The sequence below is a fragment of the Trichosurus vulpecula genome, chromosome 2, assembly GCF_011100635.1.
Source record: "Trichosurus vulpecula isolate mTriVul1 chromosome 2, mTriVul1.pri, whole genome shotgun sequence".
Classification (NCBI taxonomy): Eukaryota; Metazoa; Chordata; class Mammalia; order Diprotodontia; family Phalangeridae; genus Trichosurus; species Trichosurus vulpecula.
In genome coordinates, this window is record NC_050574.1 from 155759891 (window position 1) to 155784721 (window position 24831).

The 24831-nt window shown below is 40.2% G+C and overlaps 1 protein-coding gene across 1 annotated transcript in view; it reads right to left on the minus strand.

Annotated features, from left to right (window-relative positions):
- AMOTL1 (angiomotin like 1) overlaps positions 1-24831 on the minus strand; it is a 166349-nt gene that overhangs the window by 104696 nt on the left and 36822 nt on the right. Inside the window, exon 2 of the mRNA XM_036744064.1 lies at positions 3016-3165. Coding sequence (XP_036599959.1) covers positions 3016-3165 — 150 coding nt within the window. The remainder of the gene's footprint in view (positions 1-3015; positions 3166-24831) is intronic.

Below are 24831 nucleotides of genomic sequence, written 5' to 3' on the forward strand. Positions count from 1 at the left end.
TGGTAACATTTTAGCTATACAATCAATGACCTTCAGTTATCTGGAATACTGCTACAAACCTTGGAGCAAGCCCCACAAAAAAAGAAGGCTTCTGAGTAATGAAAAAACTGCTACAAACCCATGTGTATTACTACATAGCAGAATTGGTGAGTCATGTTCATACTTACATAAAATTAAAGTTATTGCCTTAATAAGCTAGATTCTTAGGTTTCAATGGGAAACTTTCAAGTTTGTCTCTATTTTCAGTGGACAGTAAATGAGAATACTAGCTGGAAACATCCAATGGCAATATAGTCAAGTCAAATCAAGTCAACAAGCATTTATTAAACACCTATTGTGTGCTAGGTGCTATGCTAAGGATTAGGGATATAAACAAAGGAGGGTAAAAGATCCCTAGACATGCAAATAATTGTGTTCAAACAAGAGATATACAGATAAATTGGATATAATCTCAGGGGGGAGGCAATAGCATTAAGGGGGAATCAGGAAAGATTTCCTTCAAAAGATGGAATGTTAGCTAAGATTTGCAGGAAATCAGAAAATTCAGGGAGTGGAGACAAGAAAAGAGAAAATTCTATGCATCCAGGGGAGCCCTTGAAAATGCTCAATCAGAAAGAAAGACAAAGGAAGCCATGTCACTGCAGCAAGGTTCTTAACCTGAGACTTTGGAACTTTTTAAAATATATGTTTTTAACACCTGTATTTCAACAAAACTGGCTTTTTTGCACAATAGAACTGTGCATTTAGAAACATCATTCTGAGAAGGGCTCACCAGGCTTTGCCAGCTCTTCAAAGTGGTCCATGACATAAAAAATGGGTAAGAATCCCTGGCGTAGAGAAATGGAGGCTATAAAGTAAGGGGAAAGATGGAAGGAATGCTGGGAAAAAGTCTAGGGCCATTTGTGATAGCAAAACTCAATCCAGATACTTTATTCCTTGGCAATGCTGGATTAATGATGAAATATAATATATTTAATGAGGATTATTTCTGCATTTGAACCTTCAGTTATTCACTCTGCATGTAGGAAAGCAAGGGTTACAGACTTTCAGACATTGAAGGGAGGGTAACTGTCCAGCCCTGATTCTCTGGGGGTGGCATGTACAGCAGCTTAAGGCCATGCTTAAAGCTATGCAGATATAAATGTTCTATGCACAGAAAATCTGAACCAAAAAGCCTGTCCTGTGACTACTATGGTATTATGGTCAGGTAAGCCATTGAGGGCATCATAGTGTGACACCTTCAACAGGGTGACAGTGACAATAAGTGACAGTGGTAATAGTCACAGTGATAATAAGAATGACATTACTAATTACCAGCGTAGGTGTTCAAGAAAAAACCAGCAATTTTCTAATTTGTTCACTATCCTCTAAACTATCCTCTAAATCCACATTCACACTTCAAGTCACAGAAAAACTAATACACGTTCTGCAGGGGAAAACTATGGGATTAATCAAATATTTACTGAGTAACTAGTGGGTCAAAGGTATCCCACTAGGAACCTTAGGGAAATAGAGAGGTGATTCTTGTCCTCAAGAAATTTAAAATACAATTAAAACTGGAGAGAAAATCCATTAATGAGTATTCATTAAGCACCAGACATGTACCTGGTGCTGGGGATGAAATTACACAAGTCCCTGCCTTCAAGAAGCTTATATTCTATTAGGCAGAGATTCTTATTCTGGAATCCATAAGCTTATTTTTTAAATTTATAATGCTATTTCAACATAATTGGATTCCTTTGTAATCCTATATATCTTCTTTTATGTATTTATGAGAAGGCATCATAGGTTTCACCAGACCATCAAAGGAAACCAAGACACAAAAAAGGTTAAGAATTCTGGCTTAGGGGGATAGAATGGAAACATGCAAGTACATACAAAAAAAGTACATAAATACAGGGTAATATGGCAAGGGGAAGACACTGGCAGCTGGGAATGGGGCAGTAATCAGACATCTTAAACAGCAAAGGAAAAATTAAAGAACAAGAGAAGGCAACAATAGAACAGGTATCACAAGATCATTTGTGGGAATGCTTCATCAGGAGCATTCAGGAGTATATACCATCATCATTCCCATTAGGGAAAAAAAAAATATGCCAAAGGAGCTGATTTGTTCAAATCTGCAGTAAAGGAATCATTGACACAGAGCTAGAAAGGGGAATTAGAATTTATCTAGTCCAAATCCCTAATTTCACAGAGAAGGAAACTGATGTGCAAAGGAGGAGAAGTGACTTGCCCAGGGTCACATGAACAGCAAGCTGGTAGAACTGGGATTCAAACCCAGGTCTTCTGACTTTCTAAAGCTCTTTCCAAGGAACTGTGCGTGGTCTTTCCCTAAATGGGTCTACAGAAAAAGAAGCCAATGGAATTCTCTGAGCTCTGATAGAATGGAGATTTCAGAATATTTAAGGCATATAGTAGGCACTTAATACATGTATATTGATTAACTCATTCAGCCCAAGGCAAAGTTGATTTTAAACACCCTCAAGTGAACATGATTACAGTAATAGTAGGCACCCTGGGACAGACAACGTTTAGGACAAAGGAGGATGTTTATTTACCAAACTAAAGTTTTGAACTTGAAATACTTAGGGAAATTTCCGTTAAAAAAAATCAATCAATCGATGAGCCTACTAGTAATTGGAAGAAAATGAAAAGAGGGATGGAAGAATGGAGGGAAAGGGAGGAAAAGGAAAGGGGAAAAGGGAGGATGAAGAGACAAGAGAAGACTTGAGGAAGTAGAAAGACTAAAATTCCTACTTCCCTAAATTGAAAACAAGATATTATAGCAAAATAGACCTGCCTACATAGCATGTGAGCCAAAATGAGGCATTTTTTTTAAGGGAAAAAGGAAACAAGGATCCAATATGTTAGTTCCTAAAAGTATAAATGTGGGAAAGGAAAACGATTGTCAGGGAATACACCTGAAGAAATAACCTCATGCAAAAAGACAAAAATGGGAAAGAGAATAAGGCTTAGCTTCTCTGACCCCAGCACCAAGGAAAGGGGGCTTACCAGCTTTTTCTCTAGTACTACTGCCTGCCTCTACTGTCAATGGAGAAGCTTCATGCCTCCCAGAAAAGAACTGAAGGTCTGGGAAAAGATAACTCGTGTCTTCGAGTGGCTGGGCCGGGCTACTTGGACTGCAACACACAGGCAGGGGACCTGGAAACAAGAAAAATGGGGTGTTAATGCCAATACATTCCGCCATCCTTCCTGCCATGACTCACAATAGCAGTCTTTGAATCATTCCTCTAAAACAATCTGAGTTGTAGTAGAAGCTTGTTTGACTCTGTTATTTTTTGATTCATAAAATTCCAGACTTACTATGCAAAATTATCACAAGGTCAGCCACCCACTAAAATGGCCCACAGGGGCCCAAATTATGATACCCAAACCACAGGAAGCTGAGGCAGAGGCTTTCCTACCAGGCAGTCCAAAGAGCAAAACAAAACTCAAATCCTCTACTGAATGACCCAAGGGAGTCCCAGAGCTCGGAAAGGGGAAGTGGGGGGCGGGGGGAAGTTGGGGAGATGGGACTTGGAACAAGAGGAAGGGGGTAGTATTTTTTAAGGGAAATAGTAGCTCCTCTCCGAACAAGGAAAGGAAACAGAATGGAGCCACAGTTTCAACAGACCATGTGCTAGCATGAGAACATCCCAGCACGGGATGGAGTCAGGCACTCAGCCTTGCATTCAAACTGTGCACAAAAGTCTTTGGAGTTTCATGTTGCTATGTGTAGCCAGGGTCATGGCCCTCTGCCAAACCCTGGCCTTTCAGCTCTGGTTTATCTGCTTCACACACAAACTCGGGGTGCATTTCCTGTTCCAATTAAATGTGACTTTTTCCTCAAGCCTACAGTCACTGGACATGAAACGCCACTACAAAAACACTGATAAAGCACAGGCAGAGTTCACAGGAGCATTCTGCAGGACAGGGTGGGCTCCATTCTCAGGCCTGGGATCCTTTCTCCAGCAGAGCCTGGTCCAGCATTCACTTTCTACCCCGTCCCCCTCCCGCAAAAGATAATATGATCTACTCTGGGGAAATAGAATCTCACTGCGTATCTCACAAGGAAAATTCTTTCCAAAAAGAAAATTTCATTAGCAAGAAAATTATTTTTCTCCTTAGCGCCAGAATAATATTGAATGATAGCCAATAAAATGTAAGATCCTTGAGGACAGATACTGTCTTGCTTCTGTGTTTATATAACACATAGCAAAGTGCCTGGCATATATTGGCCACATAATAAATGTTTTTTGATAAGCTGAAATCAACTCTGTAAACAACTTGATTTGGTTTTTACCTCTCATTAAAAAATAATTGACATTTATAAAATGCTTTCAATTTACCCAACCTCATCCAGCACATGAAATCATTTGATCCACACAATCACGTGGAATAGTTACTATCTACAGGTGAGGAAACCAAGGTCCTGAGAAATAAAATGACTTTTACCCAGTTTCACAGAACTAGTAATGTTCCCTGCTTAATCAAAGCTAGAGAAATACATTTGTTATCTGGAGATCTGGGTTCTAGTCCTGACCCTGCTACGAACTGGTGTGAACTTGATTAAGTGAACCTTGGTTTGCTCATCTGTATGCCCTATGAGACGACCTCTAAGGCCCTTTCTGCTTCTTTTGTTGTTGTTCAGTCCTTTCAGTTGTGTGACCCCCCTTTGTGGTTTTCTTGGCAAACATAGTGGAGCAGATTGCCATTTCCTTCTCCAGCTCATTTGACAGATGCAGAACGGAGGTAAACAGGGTTAAGTGACTTGCCCACGGCCACACAGCTAGGAAGTGTCTGAGGCTAAATTAGAACTCAGGACGAGGAGTCTTCCTGACCTCATACCTGGTACTCTATCCACTGTACCACCTAGCTGCCCCAACATACCCCATGCATCATGACAATCTTCGACAGAAAGGAGTGAACTCCTGTCAGAGGCTTAAGGAAAGTCCAAAAGATTATAATGATGACTCAGAGTGATCTCCTAGATACAGTGGGAGCTTTCCAACACCCCGGTCTACACAAATAGACAGACTTGTCATCTACAAAGTTCAATGTAAGGAGTACCAAAAATCCCGTGCCCTATCATCAACACGGGCCTGTCACTTACACGTGAAATGCCACCACTATAAATTTGTTCCTTTGGGTAATTAGCATTAGCCATAAGAAATGATGTAAAGGTCCCTGGGAGCAAGTGGAATACGGTCTAAGCCATTAACATGTTCATCAGCTTATCAGATCCTATCCCATCAAAGCCAGGGTATCAGGTAGTGTCCAGGATGTGTAATGGGTAGAATCTGAAAAAAAAAATTCTCTCAGAAGGACAGATAGATCTATGAGTGGTGGTCTGGGGTCTGCTGTAGAAAGTCAAATTTTAGCTGAGACTTGAAAGATGCCAGGAGGCAGAGATGAGGACGGAAAGAATTCCAGGCTAGTGAAAATGCCCAGAGTTGAGACAAAGGGGGTCATGTGCAAGGAACAGCAAGGCTCTGTGTTACTGTAGCATGGTGGGAATGAGTAAGACAGAAGAAAACTGGAAGGGAGTAAAGGTGCCAGGTTATGAAGGGTTTTGAATGCCAAAGGACTTAATATTTGATACTAAAAGTGACAGAGAGCCACTGGAGCTTGAGTGTGTGAGTGTGTATGTGTTTGTGTGTGCATGTGCGGGTGTGTGTGTGGTATGACATAGTTAGACCTATGCTTTAGAAGGACAGCTAAGTGAAGAATGGACTGGACTGGGGAGAAACTTGAGGCTGGCACACACGATAACAGGCTATTTCAATAATCAAAGTATGAGGTGATAAGAGCCTGCGGTGTCAGAGGAGAGAAAGGGTCGTCTATGAGAGATGTTCTGAGGGTAAAATAATCCTATCTTGGCAACTGATTGTATATAGCAAGTGAGAGAGAGTGGAGAGCCGAAGGTGACATCTAGGCTGTGAGCCTGGGTGACCAGGAAGATGGTGGTATTCTCAACAATCATAGGAAAGTAAGGAAGGGCTTGGGGGTAAAGATGTATCCAGTTTGAGACACGTTAAGTTACAGATGTCTGTGAGAATCTGAATCTTGTCCATATCTTTCCATCTAACTTCCATTAAAGGACATGCCAGAAGACTTCTTCTGTCTTTTAATATATCATAGATATCAACAATAGCACGCCAGTTGTCTGTATGCTATCTCTGGCTCTTGTTAAATGACCAGCCCACCTCTTTTTCAGGTCCTGTAGAGGATCCGTGTCAAACTCAAATAGAAATGGGAGCCACTATATGGCATGGGATGGAAAAATCAATATTAACATCCTCTGTATCTAATGTATTTTTATTTATTTTATTAAATATTTCCCAATTACATATTAATCTCATTAGGGCCATGCCTAAGAGTGTTGGGGCTGAAGGAAGCATGCCTGACACCTCTGCTTTATGCTTTGTCCTTGATGATCTCTATCCTGAGCCACTGCTAAGTAAAAACGATCGCCGGTATTAGTCTATGTGTCTTCTCGATGCATTTCCCCATCGCCCTTTGGACCACTTTCAACATTTGTGTACATTGGTGGGGGGGGGAACTAGCTAGTTTACATGTTTACTGAAGACCAAATTCCCCATCTGGCTCCACTGTGGTTCACTGCTCCGAATCAAATCAGAGTCAGATGTGAATTTGAACCTAGGAATAAACAAAATCGAGCAGCAGCAACTTCACCAAATCACTGAGGGAGTGGGGGGACGGGCAAAATCGAAGGATCACAGATTTAAAGGGAGAAGGAAGTTCAACTGTCTCATTTTAAATATGAGGAAACTCAAGCTCCAAGACGGAAAGTGGCTCATCATAGATACCTAGAGCTTCATGAAGTGCCTGGCACATAGTAGGCCCTTAAATGCTTGCTGACTTGAATAGTGAAGGAAGGGACTTCGAAGACCACCTAGTTCAGCCCTTCATTTTATACAGAGAAGCAGCCTTAGGTCCAGGAGGGTTAAGTGACTTGCCATAGGGAATACAGCAGCCTTGCTAAATGAACAAGCTCTGACAAGGAAGCTGAGTGACCCTGTAAGAATAAGGCCAGCAGTAATAGCCTAAAGTCCCTTTTCTAACCACCTTTGAATATCACTTAACCTCCAGTTCCCCAGGATTCTTCCTTCTGCCCATTAACATGAATCAACACCCTGGTGCAGACTCTTCTTTCCCTTCTCCCAATGCCTGGTCCTGCCAGACCCAGATAAGAACCAGTTAAAGCCCACAAGACTTGATTGTTTTGGAGGGAGAGCACACCTCATTCCCCACAGGGCCCCAGAAGTATACCCAGTCCCTCCTGGGGACCTAGCAGACTTGTTTCTATCATTCTTCCCTGACTGCTCTACATTTTGTGAGTATCTTCCCTAAATTCACACTGGCTTGTTTTGATGTCTTGTTGTGAGTTCTGTGTTTCCTTGTATTGGATGTTGATATTCCCTAAACCTTATTGGGTCAATCTTAAGACATTTATCCAGGGTCAAATGGGCAGGTTAGTTTCATAGGCAGGATGTGAACCCAGATGCTCCATCTCCAAAATCAGTGGTTTTTCCGGTGTAGAAAATGGCAAACAACATTCAAACCCCAATCCTCTGACTCCAAATTCACTCCCATCGTGCTGTCCCCAAAGACAGCACAAAGAAATCCCTTCTGCTCACAGCTCCTTGTTCTTAAAACAAGCTAGTTGCAGATGTGTTTTGTGGAACCCTATCATGAACCACAGATGAGGCCGTAAAGCGCTTAGCATTGGCCTGGGTCAGGTGCCAACCTCTAGGAATCTGAACCCTGACCCTAACCCTGCCCTGACTACCCTGTGAATGTCTCTTCTAAGAGCTCTTCTACCTCTCTAATCTGCACAAGGAAGCTCCCTGAATGCAGTGAACTTCCGTTTTACCTCTTCTGTACCCTCCACAATGCCTAGCGTGGCCAGCATTCAATGAATAGAATAACTGGATTTCAGAGTTAGAAGGACCTTTGAAGTTATCTAGTCCAGTCCCTACCTATTTGTTGCCTCCTCAATTATAGGATAATAATTTATCTTAACATAGTGGTTAAAAAGCCCAACAACAGGCTCATACTACAATCTTGTTCTCCAGGCAGCAAGAAGTATTAGCCCCATTTTACAGATGAAGAAACTAAGACCTGGACAGATGAAATGACTTGCCCATGGTCACTCAACTAGTAGCTGTTGGAGGTCAGGACCTGAACTCAGGTCTCTAGACTTGGGAAGAGTTTAAGATGCCAACCAGAAGCACCAAAGCTACCATTCAACAGGTCCCTCTTAAATTAAGGCTTTGGGTTCAGAGAAACAGATCAACCCTAGTTAAAGAGCCCACTCTTCACAAAGAGTTTTGTTGATTCGGCAAGCCCCATTCACAAAGTCTCTAAGTCTTGATTAAAATATCCCCCCAAGGTGCATATGAATTTACATAATTAATAGTTTACATTTATATAGGGCTCTTTGTGTATTATCTCATTTGGTCTTCAGGAAAACTCTAGGAATTAGAGAGTATAATTATTCCGAAGGAATTAAACTGAGGATGGAACACAAGGTCTTCTGGCCACGAATCCAGAACTGTTTCCACAACACTGTACCTCCATACCCACTTCAGCTAAACCCTCTAAACTGGGCTGAAGGCAAAGACTCAGGGTCTATGAGGTCTTCTATATCTTTTAGTCTACAAAGAGAGCATACCAAGAGCAAAGGGAAAATAGCCTCAAAGGAGACAACTGAGTCTTGAGATCATAGGTTGAGCTGGAAGAAGGCTTAGAGATCATCTTTGTCCAAGGCATTCATTTTACAGATGAGGAAACTGATGTCCAGGGAAATTAATGAACTTTCAGGTCAAACAGGGAAAAATCAGCAAAACCAGAATTTGAAGACAGGCTCTCTGACTCCAGGGCTTTTTCCTAAAATAGCTCCTTCCCCCCACCAATTTCCTTTTTCTTCCTTCATTGGTACAAATTCTTAGTAGTCTTGAATTGCAGGAAGACTAGATATCTGCTTATTTTGCAATTTACAAAGGATGGGGGTGGAGCTACTAGAACTATATAGGGTAAAGGCTGCAAGTTTTTGCCAACTTACCAATTCTATTTCATTGTAAAAAAAATAAAAGTTCCTCCTCTCCCTGTAAAAACCTGCCTATCTCTTGTCAAAATGAAGAGTACTTGGCTTTTCTCTCTAGGATCATGATTTTTTTTTTTGGCTTGCTTCTGAAACAGTGAAAACTTCCTTCCTGTGACAATTCAATGCTCTTATTTTCTTTGTTACAGGCCCAGAAGCCTTTAGGCAATGTTACCCTAAACTGGGCTCTTTTTCTTACTCAGTAGTAGTATAGTAACAATGAGCCTCATCTTTCTCCCAACAAGGAAACTCTCACCCAGGGAGGCAATTAACTTTTCTGCACTCTAGACAACCTCAGAGGAGGCCAGAAGAAATAAAAGACTCCCAAATAGCCTGATGACCTTTTCCAGCCTTCTCTCCTACTGCTGACTGGTTTGACTCCAACATCCTGAAAAAGCAAACAGCCCTGAGGATTTCCTAGGATCAAAGATTGGTGTAGAGCTGGAAGTGACCTCTCAGATGCCATCTGGTCTACCCCTCTAATTTTGCAGTTAAGAAACACCACACACACACACACACACACACCTAAGACAGGATTTGAACCCAGTTCACAGGGCTATTTCAGAGTGAGCTCCGAGTGTGTCTCCTTTATGCTCAATTCTGGAAGACAGAATCTACCAGAAAAGTCTTTTGCCTCTTTCAATCTGTCTAGCATACTACTACTACTTTTGCTGTTTCTCAGTCACTCAGTCCTATCTGACTCTTTGTGACCGCATAGACAAGTCCATGGGGTTTTCTTGGCAAAGATACTGGAGTGGTTTGCCATTTCCTTTTCCAGCGCCTACCCATTTTACAAATGAGGAACCGAGGCAAAGAGATTAAATGACTTCCCCAGGGTCACAGAGCTAGTAAGTGTCTGAGGCCAGATTTAAACTCAGATCTTCCTGACTCCAGACCCAGTGCTCTACCTAGCTGCACCACCTAGCTGCCCCAATATTGCCCCAATACCACTGCTAGACTTTATTAATAAACACTGCTTTCATCTTGTTCCCCTCAGTGCTTAAAACCTTACAATGGCTCCCTACAGCCTACCGTACTAAGTCCCACCTTCTCCTTCTGGATTCCAAGGTCTTCCACAACCTGGTCCTTCCCTACCTCCTTAATAGGACAAAACTCCCCACACGTACCCTACTTACAGGTGGGCCTGTCTCAAAGACACACTGTCCTTGGCTAAGCATGATACACAATCATGCTGCATGTTTATTTTCCCTAAACAGAATACCCTCTATCATCCTTTCTGCTTTAACCAACAATTCACAAGCAAAGAGTGTCCCGGAAATGGAGACCCACATTCCAGCTCTTCCCTCATTAACTGTGTGATGAGAGGAAGGCCACAACTTCTCAGAGCCTTAGTTTCTTTATCTGTGAAAGGAGTGTATAGTATTTAAACTGCTTAATTCATACAGTTGCAAGTAATGGGCTTCATATATGGAAAGTACTTCTATCTCACCTCTACCTCTCAGAATTCCGAGTTTCCTTTAAGGCTCTGCTCCAAGGCCACCTTCTCTACTTGATCCCTCCTTTTCTGAGGCCTCCAGCTACTAATGCCTTCTTTATAGAATTACCTTGCACCTTTTTTGTACATTCCTATATCCTTACATATCTCTCCTGAGTAGATGATGATCCCCTTGAAGGCGGGCGCTATTTCATATGTCTTTGTATTCCTGGCTCCTAGCACAGTGTTTTGGCACATAGGCTCAACAAATGCTTCTTCAATGATTAGTCAGTATTCATTCATCAAATACTAGGTGCTTATTCTGCGTGATATCTATGTTAGCCATTGAGAGAACCACAGAAACAACTTTAGCTAACACTCATATAACAACTACTATGTGCCATGCACTGTGTTAAGCCCTTTACAAAAACTATCTCATCTGATCCTCCTAACAACCCTGAGAGGCAGGTGCTCTTATTGTCCCCATTTCACAGAGGAGGACACGGAGACAAACATAGGTGAAGTGATTTGCCCAAGGACGCACAGTTAGTAAATGTCTGAAGATGCATACGGACTCGGGTCTTCCTGATTCCAGGCCCAGGAATCCATCCACTGTACTACCCACCTGCCCCTGGGCCCTTAAGGAGTTTATTCCATGCCATTCAACAAGAAAACAAAAAGAAAAATCACCCCCAGCCTTCAGGGGGGCAATTTTACTTTCCCATAGTTATGCTGTGCTCCAAGTTTTCTTTCAACTCTCTGATTCTGAGATGACAGGGAGCACCACAGCAAACCACCCTCCCCTCCCCCATCAGCTTCCACTAAAAGTAAGTGGAAGTTGGAGGTCAAAGACAGGTCTGGCCAGCTGCCTTCCCCCTTCCACTGCCCCGGGGCCACGAAGCTCTGGCTCTCTCTCCTCCTTCCCAGCGGATGCTGTTCTCCAGGAGGTCGGGAGGCTCCATCACAGCCCCTATCAATTGCAAAAACAATCTCCCAGGTGTTATTTTGCCAAAGTGCAGGAACTTCCTGCCAGATGCATGAAACATAAACCTTCTAGTACTGTGAAGAAAAATCACAGCCCCAAATTAGAAGGGCCCTCAGCGATTTTAGAACAGACTTTAACCATAACAGCAAACCCTGGGTGGCTGTGACCTTCCCCTTTCAAAGAATTGAAGAATTTACATGCTGTGCCAGAGGGCCCAAAGTTCAATAAAAGCAACCAAAATCTTTTGAATTGACTTAGACCTGGAGGTTTTTCTTGGGAGCTGAATACTCTATTCTGGAGTACGGATGTCCTGGAAATGATGCCTGCCTATTAAAGTTGTTCATACTAGAAGAGGACCAGTGACATCAGATGTTGGGGTTGAGGTACAGTGTATTTTAACTATGGATGATATGAGCTCGGATGGCTCTACCACAGGTCAAGCACAAATAGTTCATTTGAACATTTAGGATGGAGATGTCTCTAGATTTGTACATCTCACGTTTCCCATTTGCTTTTATGGTTCTGCTTTGCTCATGGGGCACAGAGCCTTCCTTCATGCACGCATGTCATGCCATGTGATCCTGTGACATCATCTCCAAGTTCTTCAGAGAGACCCTGACAGTGTCCTTGTATCACTTCTTCTAATCTCCTTGTGAGCACTTGCCTTGTTAGTTCTCTGTAAAATAGTCTTTTAGACAAACATGTGTTTGGCATTTGGGCTACATGGCTAGCTAGGATTTGTTCTGTGAAGTTTGGATTCAGTCACAGGGTTGCACTTGAGGACCTAGTGGGCCACATGTGGCCTCAAGGCCACAGGTTCTCCGCCCCTGGGCTAGTCCATTGGAATTGCACTCTGCTCTAGAGTCTGAAAGCTTGGCAGTGCAGCTCGTGAGAGAACCTCAGTATCTGCTACCTTATCTTGCCAGGTGATTTTCAGAATCTTCCTAAGACAATTCAGATGGAAGCAGTTCAATTTTCTGGCATGGCACTGGTAGACTGTCCAGATTTCACAAACATACAACAATGAAGTCAGCACAATGGCTCTGTAGACCTCCAGTTTGGTAGGTAGCCCAATACCTTTTCCTTCCCACACTTTCCTTTGGCACCTCCCAAACACTGAGCTAGCTCTGGGAATGCCTGTGTCAAGTACTGCCAATGTAAGTGAACTTATCCACAGCATTCAAAATTCCTCCATTTGCTGTAACTGATGGTTTCACATACAGATGGGGCAATGCTGGCTGGTGGAGAACCTCTGTTTTCTTGGTGCTGAGTGTCAGGCCAAAATTAGCATGAGATTTTTCTTGGGAGCTGAATAGCCCATTCTAGAGAATGGATGTCCTAGAGATGATGTCTATTGGAGTATATGGGAAGCCAAGGCCCAGTTATCTTACAGCAGGGCTTCATCCCTGCCTGCTTTGAACATAGTGGAGTGTTGTTTTTTAAAGTCATTTGTATCAAAACCCAACTGGCCAGCTATGCTTAGCCAAGTTCAAGTTTTAGGAACCTGAGAAACCATGAGAGATACATACATACTCTATCTCCCTACTCTTAGAAAATGACAGAATTTCTACTTTCGAATGAGAGGGGAGTCAGAATTTCTATTCCCCAGTTTTCTTCATCCATCAATCGCTCAGCAAACCTTTATTAAAGCCTCTACTATGTGCCAGGCATTGTACAGCTGTTGGGAATTTCTCAACTAGGAGGAAGTGGCCTCCTGGGAGTATTTCACCCACCAAAGACTTGGACAAATTGTAGGTCAAGTAAAGTGAGTAGACAAATTCAAATGGAGAGAAGTTTATTAGTGTGCTGAGAGATTGCCCCCTCATAGCACTCTCCCCTTCCTAGTAAACAGATCGGGCACACATACCTTTTCTGGCTCACTTAAAAAGTACATTGCCAGTCGCTGGCGTCCTGTGGTGAGGAAATGAAGCTTATCTAACCAATTAGTTGTCCCCATATTTGGAAAGGTTATTACTAGAACCTACTGCAGCTACCTCCCAGATCTGGGGAAAAGCAGACAAGCCTCCCATTGCAGATTTGGATTATTTTACTTCATCGACAAAATGGAGGTTTATAATCACATACATTTTTTGAATAGAATTATTATGTTTGCACACTAAGCGAAGGAGATACAAGGACACAGATTTAAGCAATCTCTACTTGAAAGATTCCTACATACATGTACCATTATCTTGGTGCTTGGGAAAAAGTAAAGGCGGTTAATTTCCAAAAACCCCATAAAAATACAGGGCATCGGCATTCATCATACATGCAGGTTCCCAGGCTCAATATAAGTTAACACTGTGATATAACAGCCAAGAAAGCTAATGTAGTTTTAATTTTTTATTATTGTTATGAACTCAACAAACACGAACAAACATTAACATATTTTTATGTACAGTGCTGGGACTAAGGACTAATCCCATTGTACTCTGTTCTAGAGTTCTCTTCCACATTGCAGTGGTTAGGGACAAGGTGTCCCCAGACCCCATGTGGAAAATCCATGTAAAATTTTTGGCCCTCTCTTCATATCAGAGAAGAAGTCTGAATTTTTCTCTCTTATGAGATGTTTACAGTACCTTATTGTAAAATTTGGGTTAAGTATTTGGTCACGGGCTCTGGGATGTCTGCTGCCCTTATCATGTCATCTGTGGCTTCCACAAAACTCCCAAAAAATTCCCTTTTAATTTCTTATGCTGACCCAAGATATATCGAAACCGCAATGAGGAAAGTCTCAATGTGGAAGGAATAACTGTAGTGTTCTGTTCAGGATGCTGCATTTTAGGAAAAGACACTGATAAGCTAGATAATATTCTGAGTAAGGCAACAGGGCTGGTGAAAGACCTTAATTAAGATGGCGCCATGTGAGGACTGATTGAAAGAAATGGAATGGTTTAGCCTAGAAATGAAAACACTTATATGGTAAGGACACAGTAGCTGTTCTAAAATATCTGAAAGGCTCTCTTGGGCAGAGGGCTTAAATTTGTTCCGCTTGGCCCCGAAGAGCATAACAAGCAACAAAACAAAACTATAACTATGAACAAGGAAAACTGAAGATTGATATCAGGGCAAACTTCGTAACAATTAGAGTTACCCACAGGGGCAGTAGGCTGCCTTATGAGAAGTTCCTCCCATTAGAGGCCTTCAACAAAAGCTGGATGACCACTTTGTTTGGTAGAAGGGATTCTTGTTTAGGTGTGGATTAGACTTTGACCTCTAAGGTTCCTTCCAACTCTTGAGTCTGTGATCTCTGACTCTGTCACCAGCTTAGTTGGCTGACCTTCAGCAAGTCACCCAATGGCTCAATGTGTCGTTTTTCCCTTTTGTACAATGAATACAATAACAACTATCTCATGGGGGCCATTATGACTTAAGAACAACTACAAAACTCAATAGAAACAAGAGCTATTACTGTTCTTTATTGAGACCAAGCTTAAAAAGATCCTTATCATTGAGACATAGATCTTAAACCCTGCAAAAGGTTTCAAACCAATCAATCAGCAAGCATTTATTAAGTGTTTGACATGTGCCAAGGTCATGTGCTGACTGCCGGGAATACAAAGAAAAAGCAAAAACAGGTTCTGCCCTCAAGGTGCTCACATTCTAAGGAAGGTAGGGATGAGCAGATGACATATATAAATCAGAACATACAAGGTAAATATAGAAGATATGAAAGGTAGCTTTGGAATTAAAAGTAATATAGTCCAACCTTCTACAGCATCCCAGGCAGAGAAACATTCATTCAAATTCTATTCATCTCCATTAACTGCTGACTTCATAGGTAACTCAGTCCTTCACTGGGCCACTCTAATTGTCAAATAGCTCTTCAAATGGTTGAACTCATTAAAGCCGGCCTTAAAATAAAAAAGGTATATTTGGAAATTTTTTGACATCAAGTTCAAGTTTCTATAAGAGTACTGAACATATTTCTTTATAAGTATTATATAATTTTGTTGTGTGACTAATTCATACTGGCCTCCTTCCATGAGTATGAGTAAATAATTTTTCACTCTTGGTAGTGGCATATGCTGGAGCCAGTAATTTGCTGTCAGTAAAACTATCTTTAGAATTATATTTAAACAACTACCATCACAATAAAAATGACTCACTAAAATAAGCCAGAGTTTCCCAGTATCTATGACATTTCCTAATTAAAATCCTTTCATTCAGTTCTCCAAAATGTCTAAATTAAAACAAGAATCTAACAATAATCTTAATAATGAAACATTTTACATATAAGCATCCTGTTGGGCACTGAAAGAAGAAAAAAATTAAAGGGAGTCCCACATCATATCCACTGTATGACATAACTATTATTATCTGGAAGGAAGCATACCAAGTTTCCCACACAACCTTGTAACTAAGGACTTGGCCAAAGAGAGAGGCAAATTCTATCACATTAGAGAAGCTAAATCACACCTAGAACATACTGTCAAGGATCTGCTCCTATTTTTGACCACCCACTCCCCATTCCAGGGAAGGGAACCTACTTTCTTTACCCTAATGTGATACCTCCTCCTCCTACCTCTCACCCTACGGCAGCTACACCCTAGAAACTCAACCACTGATTTCTCCTACAGGACAGACTATAAAAGGTTTCCTATCTAAGGCAGGAGTTGCTCCAGTCCCAGTCTCCTTATAGCTGATGCGCTGTGTTTACTTCTGTTCTCTTGACTCCTTTTGCTTGTCTTTAACCTCTGCTTTCTTTGTACTCCCTGGCTGTATGAGGGCCTAACTCCATCCCTCATCTTAATCTCTGCCTTCTGTATATTTCCTGAGTCTGGACCACATTCTCAACATGCTGTGCCCTATTTTCAGCCTCCATCTCAGCCTTGTTGTTCTTACGTTAAAACTGTCTCAGAGAGCAACCATCCTCAGTAGCCTAGTGTGAGAGACACTAATGAAATCCCTAAGAGTAATAGATTCAGCACCAGCACAGAGTTGTAATCTCAGTTCAAGATGAAGAATAACTTCAGCACCTACCTGAGAGTTGCTATGAAGATGCCATGACTCCCAGTTATAACATTCACTCCTTCAAAGGCAATGAGCCCAGTTCTTCAACCCACAAATCAGAAACCTGAAGAAAGAATTCCTTACTAGGGAGAAGAGGCAATTTGGCTCTCCTTACAGGAATAGAAATGCTTCAAATATGGCTTTCTCCCTATGTGACCATATTGGGCATTTTCTCGTTCCCTATAGAGCTAAAATAGGACAATCGGGCTGATTAGTTTGGAAAAGACTAACATTAACTTAAACATCTTTAAGCATAGATCCCATTTTATTTCCCTATAAGTATCAAGTATCTACTTAGAACATAAAATATGTATGCTTGCCTTCTCTTTTTTTTTTCACTTTATAATCCATCCTGTGTATTAAAATGACCCCATTTCTACCTGTTTCCATGCTCCTAGATCTCCTTAGGGCTGATTAAATCTTTGTATGCCTTTCTTAGTAATCACTAGCTACCATCAAATCTGAATATCCAATTTGTAACAATTATATCTAGAGTAATTTTTTAAAATCAACTTTGAAAAATGTCAAGAAGACATGACTGAATCAATTGTGGGGGGGGGGGTCCAAATACAAACAACAAAATACTGCAAGTTCTGAATGTGTGAACTGTTTTAAAAACTAAATCATCTTTCTTGATAAAACCTTAATGTTAGCAGACTACTATCAAGCAAGTTCTTGCCAAAGAAATAAATCCAGAATTTGTAATGTGATTTGTGGGAAATGTATCCTATCTGCTCAATTTAAGTTTATAGATCATAGATTTAGAGCTGAAAAGGACATTAAATGTCATCTGGCTTAACCCCCTTATATTTTACATATGAGGAAGCTTTGGCCAGAGCATAGTTTATTGGAGAGGATACTGGGCTTAGAATCGTGGATTGTTGTTATTGAGTCATCTTTCAGTTGTGTCTAACTCTTTAAGACCCATTTTGGGGTTTTCTTGGCAAAGATACTAGAGTGGTTTGCCATTTCCTTCTCTAGACCCTTTTATAGATGATGAAACTGAGGCAAATAGGGTTAAGTGATTAGCCGAGGATCACACAACTATAAGTGTCTGGCACCAGATTCGAACCCAAGAAGAGTCTTCCTGACTCTAGGCCCAGAACTCTATCCACTGTGCCACCTCACTGCTCCTTGAGCCAGGATTCCTGGTCTCTGAAACCAGTATTTTTCCCACTGGACCATGGATTTCTATGAGTTGGTTACAGTTATTTATTTGTACTTCATAAGAAATCAGAAAGGTTTTCAGGCAGCGAATTTGCCAGTCACTTTCAAAAGGAGTAATGACGGATAAGCAAATCACTCTATTGTCTAAACCATAACAGCTAAGGTTAGCTCAGAGAAATGTCAGGAGTCACAAAATCACAGAATCTTAAAGCTGAAAGGAAGGTTATAGATCATTTTTTATATGAGAAAAACTGGGGGCGAGGGTGACAAAGATTTAAAAATCCTTTCCTTGGTATTCACGACTCTCCACACTGGCACCAAGAGGCAACACCATCTAGCGCCAAGCCCCAGACTCAGAACCAAGAGAATATGGGTTTAAATTCTGACACTTACTAGGTGTGTAAGCTTGGGAAAATATTTGTACTACCTACCTCATAGGATCGTTGGGAACAAAGTATGTCTTACACTTTAACTGTTAGGTATATATGTTGCTAATTACTGATGTCTAGCATGGCACAGTAAATGGCACACTGGATTTGATGCCAAAATGGCCTGAGTTCAAATTCCACACCAGACACTTAACAATAGCTACATAAGTTACAACACCTCAGTTTATTTGTCTATAAAATATAAAATTCAGAGGGTTGCTCTTAGGATCAAAGGAGATACGTAATAGTGCTTTGCAAACTTTAAAGAGCTATGTAAAGCTCTTTAAAGTAAGTGATTCTTGTTTCATACTATTCTCTTCCATTCTATATTTTGTCAAAACAACTATTCACTATCCTCCGTTCACGTTCCCACTTCTAAGGCTTTACATTCACTGTTCCCTTACATACCCTTTTCCCCACCCTACCTCTCCACCCATTGAGTTTATAAAGCTCATTAGGCACTGCAGTACTTAATAAATAATTGGATTGAATTAGACTAACCATGACTTTAAAGTCACATCCTTATGAAGTACTATTTTGCATTACAGTTATCTGTATGTGATATATTCACTAAAGTGCAAGTTCCATAAGTACAGTCACCATGTGTTATTTAAACTTTATCTCAAACAACGGCTAGCATGATGTTCTTTGCACACCGGGTACTTAAGAAATGCTTTTTGAAGCAGCATGATTTCAGAAAAACCCGGAAAGGCTTACATGAAGTCTTCACATAAAGTGAAGCAAAATGAATAAGAACATTATACACAGTAACAACAATATTGTACAATAAAGAACTGTGAATGACTTAGCTATTCTCAGCAATACAATGATCCAAGAAAATCCCAAAGGACTAATGATGAAGTATACTATCTGCCTGTTTGAATATAGACTGAAGCATGCTATTTTTCACTTTTTTCTTTCATTCTTTTTCTTTGATTTGACTCTTCTTATACAAAATAACTAATATGGAAATGTTTTACATGATTATACATGTATAACCTGTCTGCTTATCATCTCAAGAAGAAGGGAGGGAAGGGAAGAATGGATAGAATTTGGAACTCAAAACTTCAAAAAAAACAAATGTTAAAAAATGTTTTGACATGTAATTGAGCAAAATATATATATATATATATATACATATATATGTATATTAAAAAAAGAAATGCTTGTTGAATTCAGGTAACCTGCCAAGAACAAACTGTTAGATAATACCTGTTGATCCATGACCATTCACTTTTTGTCTACTGTTGTCTACTGTTTACAGTTAGATCTATATCAAATTCTGGCTCAAAATTTCCCCGAACTGGACCAGTCAAGGAACAAAGAACATTGACAGAACCTCAGAAAAACTGTTAGTGTTGGAGGGCAAGAGAAGACCTAAAGTGTTTTATACTTCAGTTTCAGTTATAGCAGAGTAGCTGAGAAGACAGAGTAATTTGCCTATCATTTTCCAAATTAGATAAAATCAGCTTAGTTTGAGGAATATGAACTTATTAGCTAAAGAACAGTTCCCATTATATTTTCTGAAGCACTCAGCTTCAAAATAAACCATAAGGCTTAACACAGAGCAATGCCTGAGCAGAAAGGTATGCTGAAAGATCTAATCTACAAATGGACAAAGTAATATATCTGTAAAGCAACGCCAAGTGACTTCCTTATTAAAATATCTAGAAAAAATACTGTTTTAACCAGACTTGAGATTTTGTTTGTTATAGAAAACTACTAATAAGGAAACTCCCTCTACCAGTGCAAATCAGGACCTGCTCTGTTATCTATTGCCTTAGTACCTAAGGATTAAGCAAATGGCCCAGGGTCACACAGCCAGGACATAGCACAGGTGTGATTTGAACAGGTTATCCTAATTCCAGGGCCAGCTCTCCATTCACTATACCACATTAGCTCTGGTTTGGTGAGTTCTTATCCTTCCATATTGACCTTTAGACAATTCCCCTTTTCCTCTTCATTGGAATTATTTCTGTTTTTGTGTATAGAATTTAATTCTTAAGATCTTATCATCATTCCTGGGTTTAATCCAGAAGATCCTATATATCCTTCCTTTCAATCCTTTTAAATCTGCTTTCCAAAAACGGAGGGTAAATTCAAGAATATTCCCAGGGTTGCTCTCTTTCTGGAGAGAGCATCACAGGAAGCTTTTCCTTCTCTTCATTCTCAGTCCGAAAATCAGTTCTTCCTTGCGGGTGACAATCAGATCTATAATAGTGGTTCTTCTCGTTGGTTCTTCAGCCTTTTGAAGGACAAAGCTATCATTAAGGCAAGACAATAAATTATTAGTCACTCTGTTTTTGGCAGAGAACTCTAGCAGACATTAAATAAGGAAAGCTCCCCATCACTACTGTCTAATGCCTCTATACTATGGTTGTGATACATTTTTCAAACTCCTTATTTATTTCTTCTTTCTGTTTAGGGAGTCTGTTATATAATACCATGATAATATCATTTCTGTTCCTGTCTTCACTAATTTTCACTGGGATGTTCTCCACTGTGTTTCCTCACCCATTTATTGGATTTCCTCATTTGAATGTATTTTCTTAATACATAATACCTTGCCCTTCCTTTCCCTTTTGCCCATCCTGTTTCTTTTAAATAAGTATATTTTATAGAGCTATATTCTGATCATGGGTCTAATCCCAACAAGTCTCAGGGGAACTTGGTCGAAATAACTCTTTGCATCAAAGCATCCAGAGGTCAAATTTCTCTCCCTGCATTAGAAGCTCTAGTTCATTGTGCTTGCTGCCATACACTACAAATATGCATGTTGATATCCAAGGCTCTTTTCTTGGATCTTTATCTCCTGTGAATTTCTGCCTATCTCTGATACTTTACCAATTCATTATATTTTCTTATTTGAATGTATCTTCTTAACGCATAATACTCTGTTCCTCCTCTCCCTTTTACCTGAACTATCTCTACTGCTCTTTTTTTTCTTCCTGAATTATAACTATTCTCTAAGCTTCTAGCTGGATGAATGTGTATGGATGGTTTTCTCTCCACCATCTCCTTTTGATATCTAGTTTAAGGTTCTTTTGATTAGCTCTGCAAGATTACAGGCAAGTAATAACCTTATTATCCCTTGTTGGATGCATTCCATTTCCCAACCAGAAATTCAGCAGTCCTTTATTTCAAATCAATATCCAGAAATTTAAAGTGAACATCTTCTTAACCAACTAATTATTTCTAAGTCTGATAGTTTCTCTTCTGAAGCTCCTGGCTTTGATAAGGCAGCAGTGATGAAAATACCATCATGTGCCCTCAAGTCTTGAGTTTCTTGCCCAGTAGTCTGTAATCTGGTTTGTACGGCTTTTCTGCCCACATAATTCACCAGATGTGGGTAGTAGGGTCATCTAATCTGACAAATCTTGGAAGGCTGTCTCTTTCATCTTGGATTCATAGTCTTGGGGAGGCTGAAAATTTCTCTATTATTGCTATCAGGTTAGCTGCCTTATTGTCAGGGAGTTACTAAACATTATTACTGATCTCTCCCTTAGATCCTTACTGAATGGTCTCTCATTTGACAAGATCTGGGTATCCACTTCATTTTCCAGAGAGCAAGCAGTTACATCTTTTTAACGGGCCCATCCCCCCTTATCTTCAGGAATAGCTTCGTAGCTGTTACTTAGTTCCAAGTGATGAGTGGCCCTAATTCACTTTCTCCTCTGAGTCACATTTTTCCACCTTCCAACCTCCTGACACAGGTCAGGACTCCCCTTTGCCTCTTGAGCTTTTGTATTTTTTGTTTCTGTATTGACGCCCTTCTGTTGTTTTTAAAAGGAAATCTTTATTCTCCCTGATAACCTAGACAGAGGAAAGGAATTCTTTGATCATCTTTACCTTTTCCTCTAGGAGGAAAACCAATCTACACTTTGAGCATAGATAGCAGTCATTTAGCCATGTCAAAAATATAAACACTGAACACTCTATGCAGGTCTCTGTATAATTCACCCTGTTTCCATCCTCGGTCCTTTATCATTCTTACTAGTATTCTTCCTGGGTAATTGTTTATGGGTGTCTTCTTCTCTGAAGTTACCAGATTCTCAATCGTCAGCTTCTTGACAGTCACACACAACTTCCTTTCCCATGTCTTATTAAACGATTATCTTGTCTCAACAACTTTCAAATTTTCTTTACAATTCCCTTCCTCTTCCTTCAGCCCAATCCTGCTCCTTCCCTGATATACTCTCATCCCAAACTACACTGCCTCTCATTTGAAGGATACAGTTATCCAATTACAGTGTATGCTATAAATATAACTCATCAAGTAAAAGAAACACATGACAGGAATCTTTTATAGTGAGCACTGATTCCCATTTGGTATAGTGACTTTTCCTTCTAAAAAATCTAGAGAAGAGCCTCTAGGAATCCCCTAAGATTGGGCCCGTAAGAAAGTCCATGTCAGTCCAGCAACTTAATGAGCATCTGTTGAATGTGAATTCTCACTTCTCAGAGTATAACAGAGCACAATCAGAATGTCTAAGTTCTAAGAACACATTCAGAAGGCCTGGGTTTGAAATCCTACCACTAACTAGCTTTATGATCATAAGCAAATCCCTTAAATTTTCTGGTTTTCGGTTTTCTCATCTATCAAACAGAAATGACAGTACCTATCTGACCTTTTGCAAAGGTCTGGGTTTTTTACTTTATTATAATATTAGATGATACTTGTAAGAAAACTGTACAAAATCAAAAGCATGGTACAAAGTATTTTTAGAAAACTTTTCCTAAAAGGTTATCTGAAAATAATAAATTACCATCTCATATAATCACAAACTATCATTAATATTCCATGATATCTTTGAGATGAACATGTATTAGTTAAAATTATTTTCTATAGGATTCTTCCCCCAAGTGGATTTTCTGAGCCTATCTCAATATGCTTTTAGATAACTAACTGATCATACCACATTTCTAATTCTTTCACTTGTTTGACTCTGAAGCCTCTTCATTATATGGAAGTGTCCCTTGGGTTCTCAAAGGCTTTGCCAGTAGAGTATAAAATCTAGTAAGTTCTTCCAAGTTGGAAAAGCTCACCTGAGGCCAAAGCTAGCTAAGATCAATGAGGTTTATTATCAGGATGTGCTCAGAGTAATGAATATTTTGGTAATGCAACTCAGCAAGAGAGTGGCTAAGGGGTAAAGGGGTGATGATATACATTGGAAGTGGTACCCACCCAGATCACCATGTATCTTTGAAATTCAGTGTGAGTTGATAAGGGCCTGCACCAGGGTAGTGGCAGTGTAAGAAAAGAGAATGGACTTCATTCAAGCGATGTTGCAAAGGCGAAATCGACAGGCATTGGCAATAGATTGGACATGGGTAGGTGAGAAATGATGAAGAATCCAGGATGACTCTTAGGTCGCACCTGAGGGACTAGAAAGATGGTCCTCAACAGTAATAAGGAAAGTAGGAAAGAGGAGTGTTTAGGGGGAAAGATAATGAGTTCAGTTTTAAATATACGTAGATACCATCTACTGGGTATCCAGTTCAAGAGGTCTGAAAGACATCAGCTGGAAGTGAGACATTGAAAGCCAGCAGAGAGGCTGGGGCAGAATAGGTAGATTTGAGATCATCAGCATAAGATAGTAATTATACCCATGGGAGCTGATGAGATCACCAAGTGAAGCAGATTCGAGGAAGAAGAGAAGAGGGCCCAGGAAAGAACCTTGTGAGACACCTACTGTTAGAAAACTAGACCTAGATGAGAATCCAGCAAAAGAGACTGAGAAGGAGCAGTCTGATGGGTAGGAGGAGAAGTAGGAGATACTTTTGGAAATAAAGGTGATACAAAACCAAAAGATAAGAATAAAAGGTTTTCCAAAATATATGCTTCAATGCAATGGACACGCTCCTGAAAATCCGCATATAAAATGAATTTCTGTAAATCAAATCACACTTGAAATGCACTAGGAGAACTGGCAATTTTAAAGGAAATAGTTGTGCTTCACTGAATCTCAGAAACCTGCCCAGTGACAACTGTGATCCTTTGGGATCTAAGAAATGATGGTTTATTGCCCTTTATCTCTGATGGGGAGTGAGGCAAGCTCTCTGCTCTTAAACTCCCAAACCTAGAAAATAATCAATGATTATTAGACTTATGACTAGACACAAAAAAACCTAATATTAAAAAAACAACAACAAACATGTTCCAAATATTCTACTCTGATTGGCTACAACAATTATCACACTCATTATTAGTCATACTGCTCACACCTACACTTTCTCCATCATTACCAAATTGTCATCCTAGGATTGCAATATTTCCTCCTCTGTTTCACCTTTCACCCATACAGTATCACTCTCCCTTCACCAGCATATTTTTCCTTCTGCCCACACATGGAATGTAAGCATTTTTGTCTATGTATACTTAACTTATGGTTTATGTCTTTCTTCAGCTTCCTTTTTTTTGCTTCTAAACAATCTGCCTGATCTTAATTGCAGGCATTACTACTAAATTTATTAGAATAGAGGCTACTGTGGCATCCTTTTCTGTTTGTTTTATTTGTCTTCAATGTCTGCATACATAATCATTTCACAATTTAATAAATGTTTAATGCATAAAAGAAGGAATACATGAATTTGGTCTTTATTTTTACTTCCTGTCAATACACTGAAATATACTCTACTGGCACAAACCCATGGCCAAGTTTTCCTTCCAACT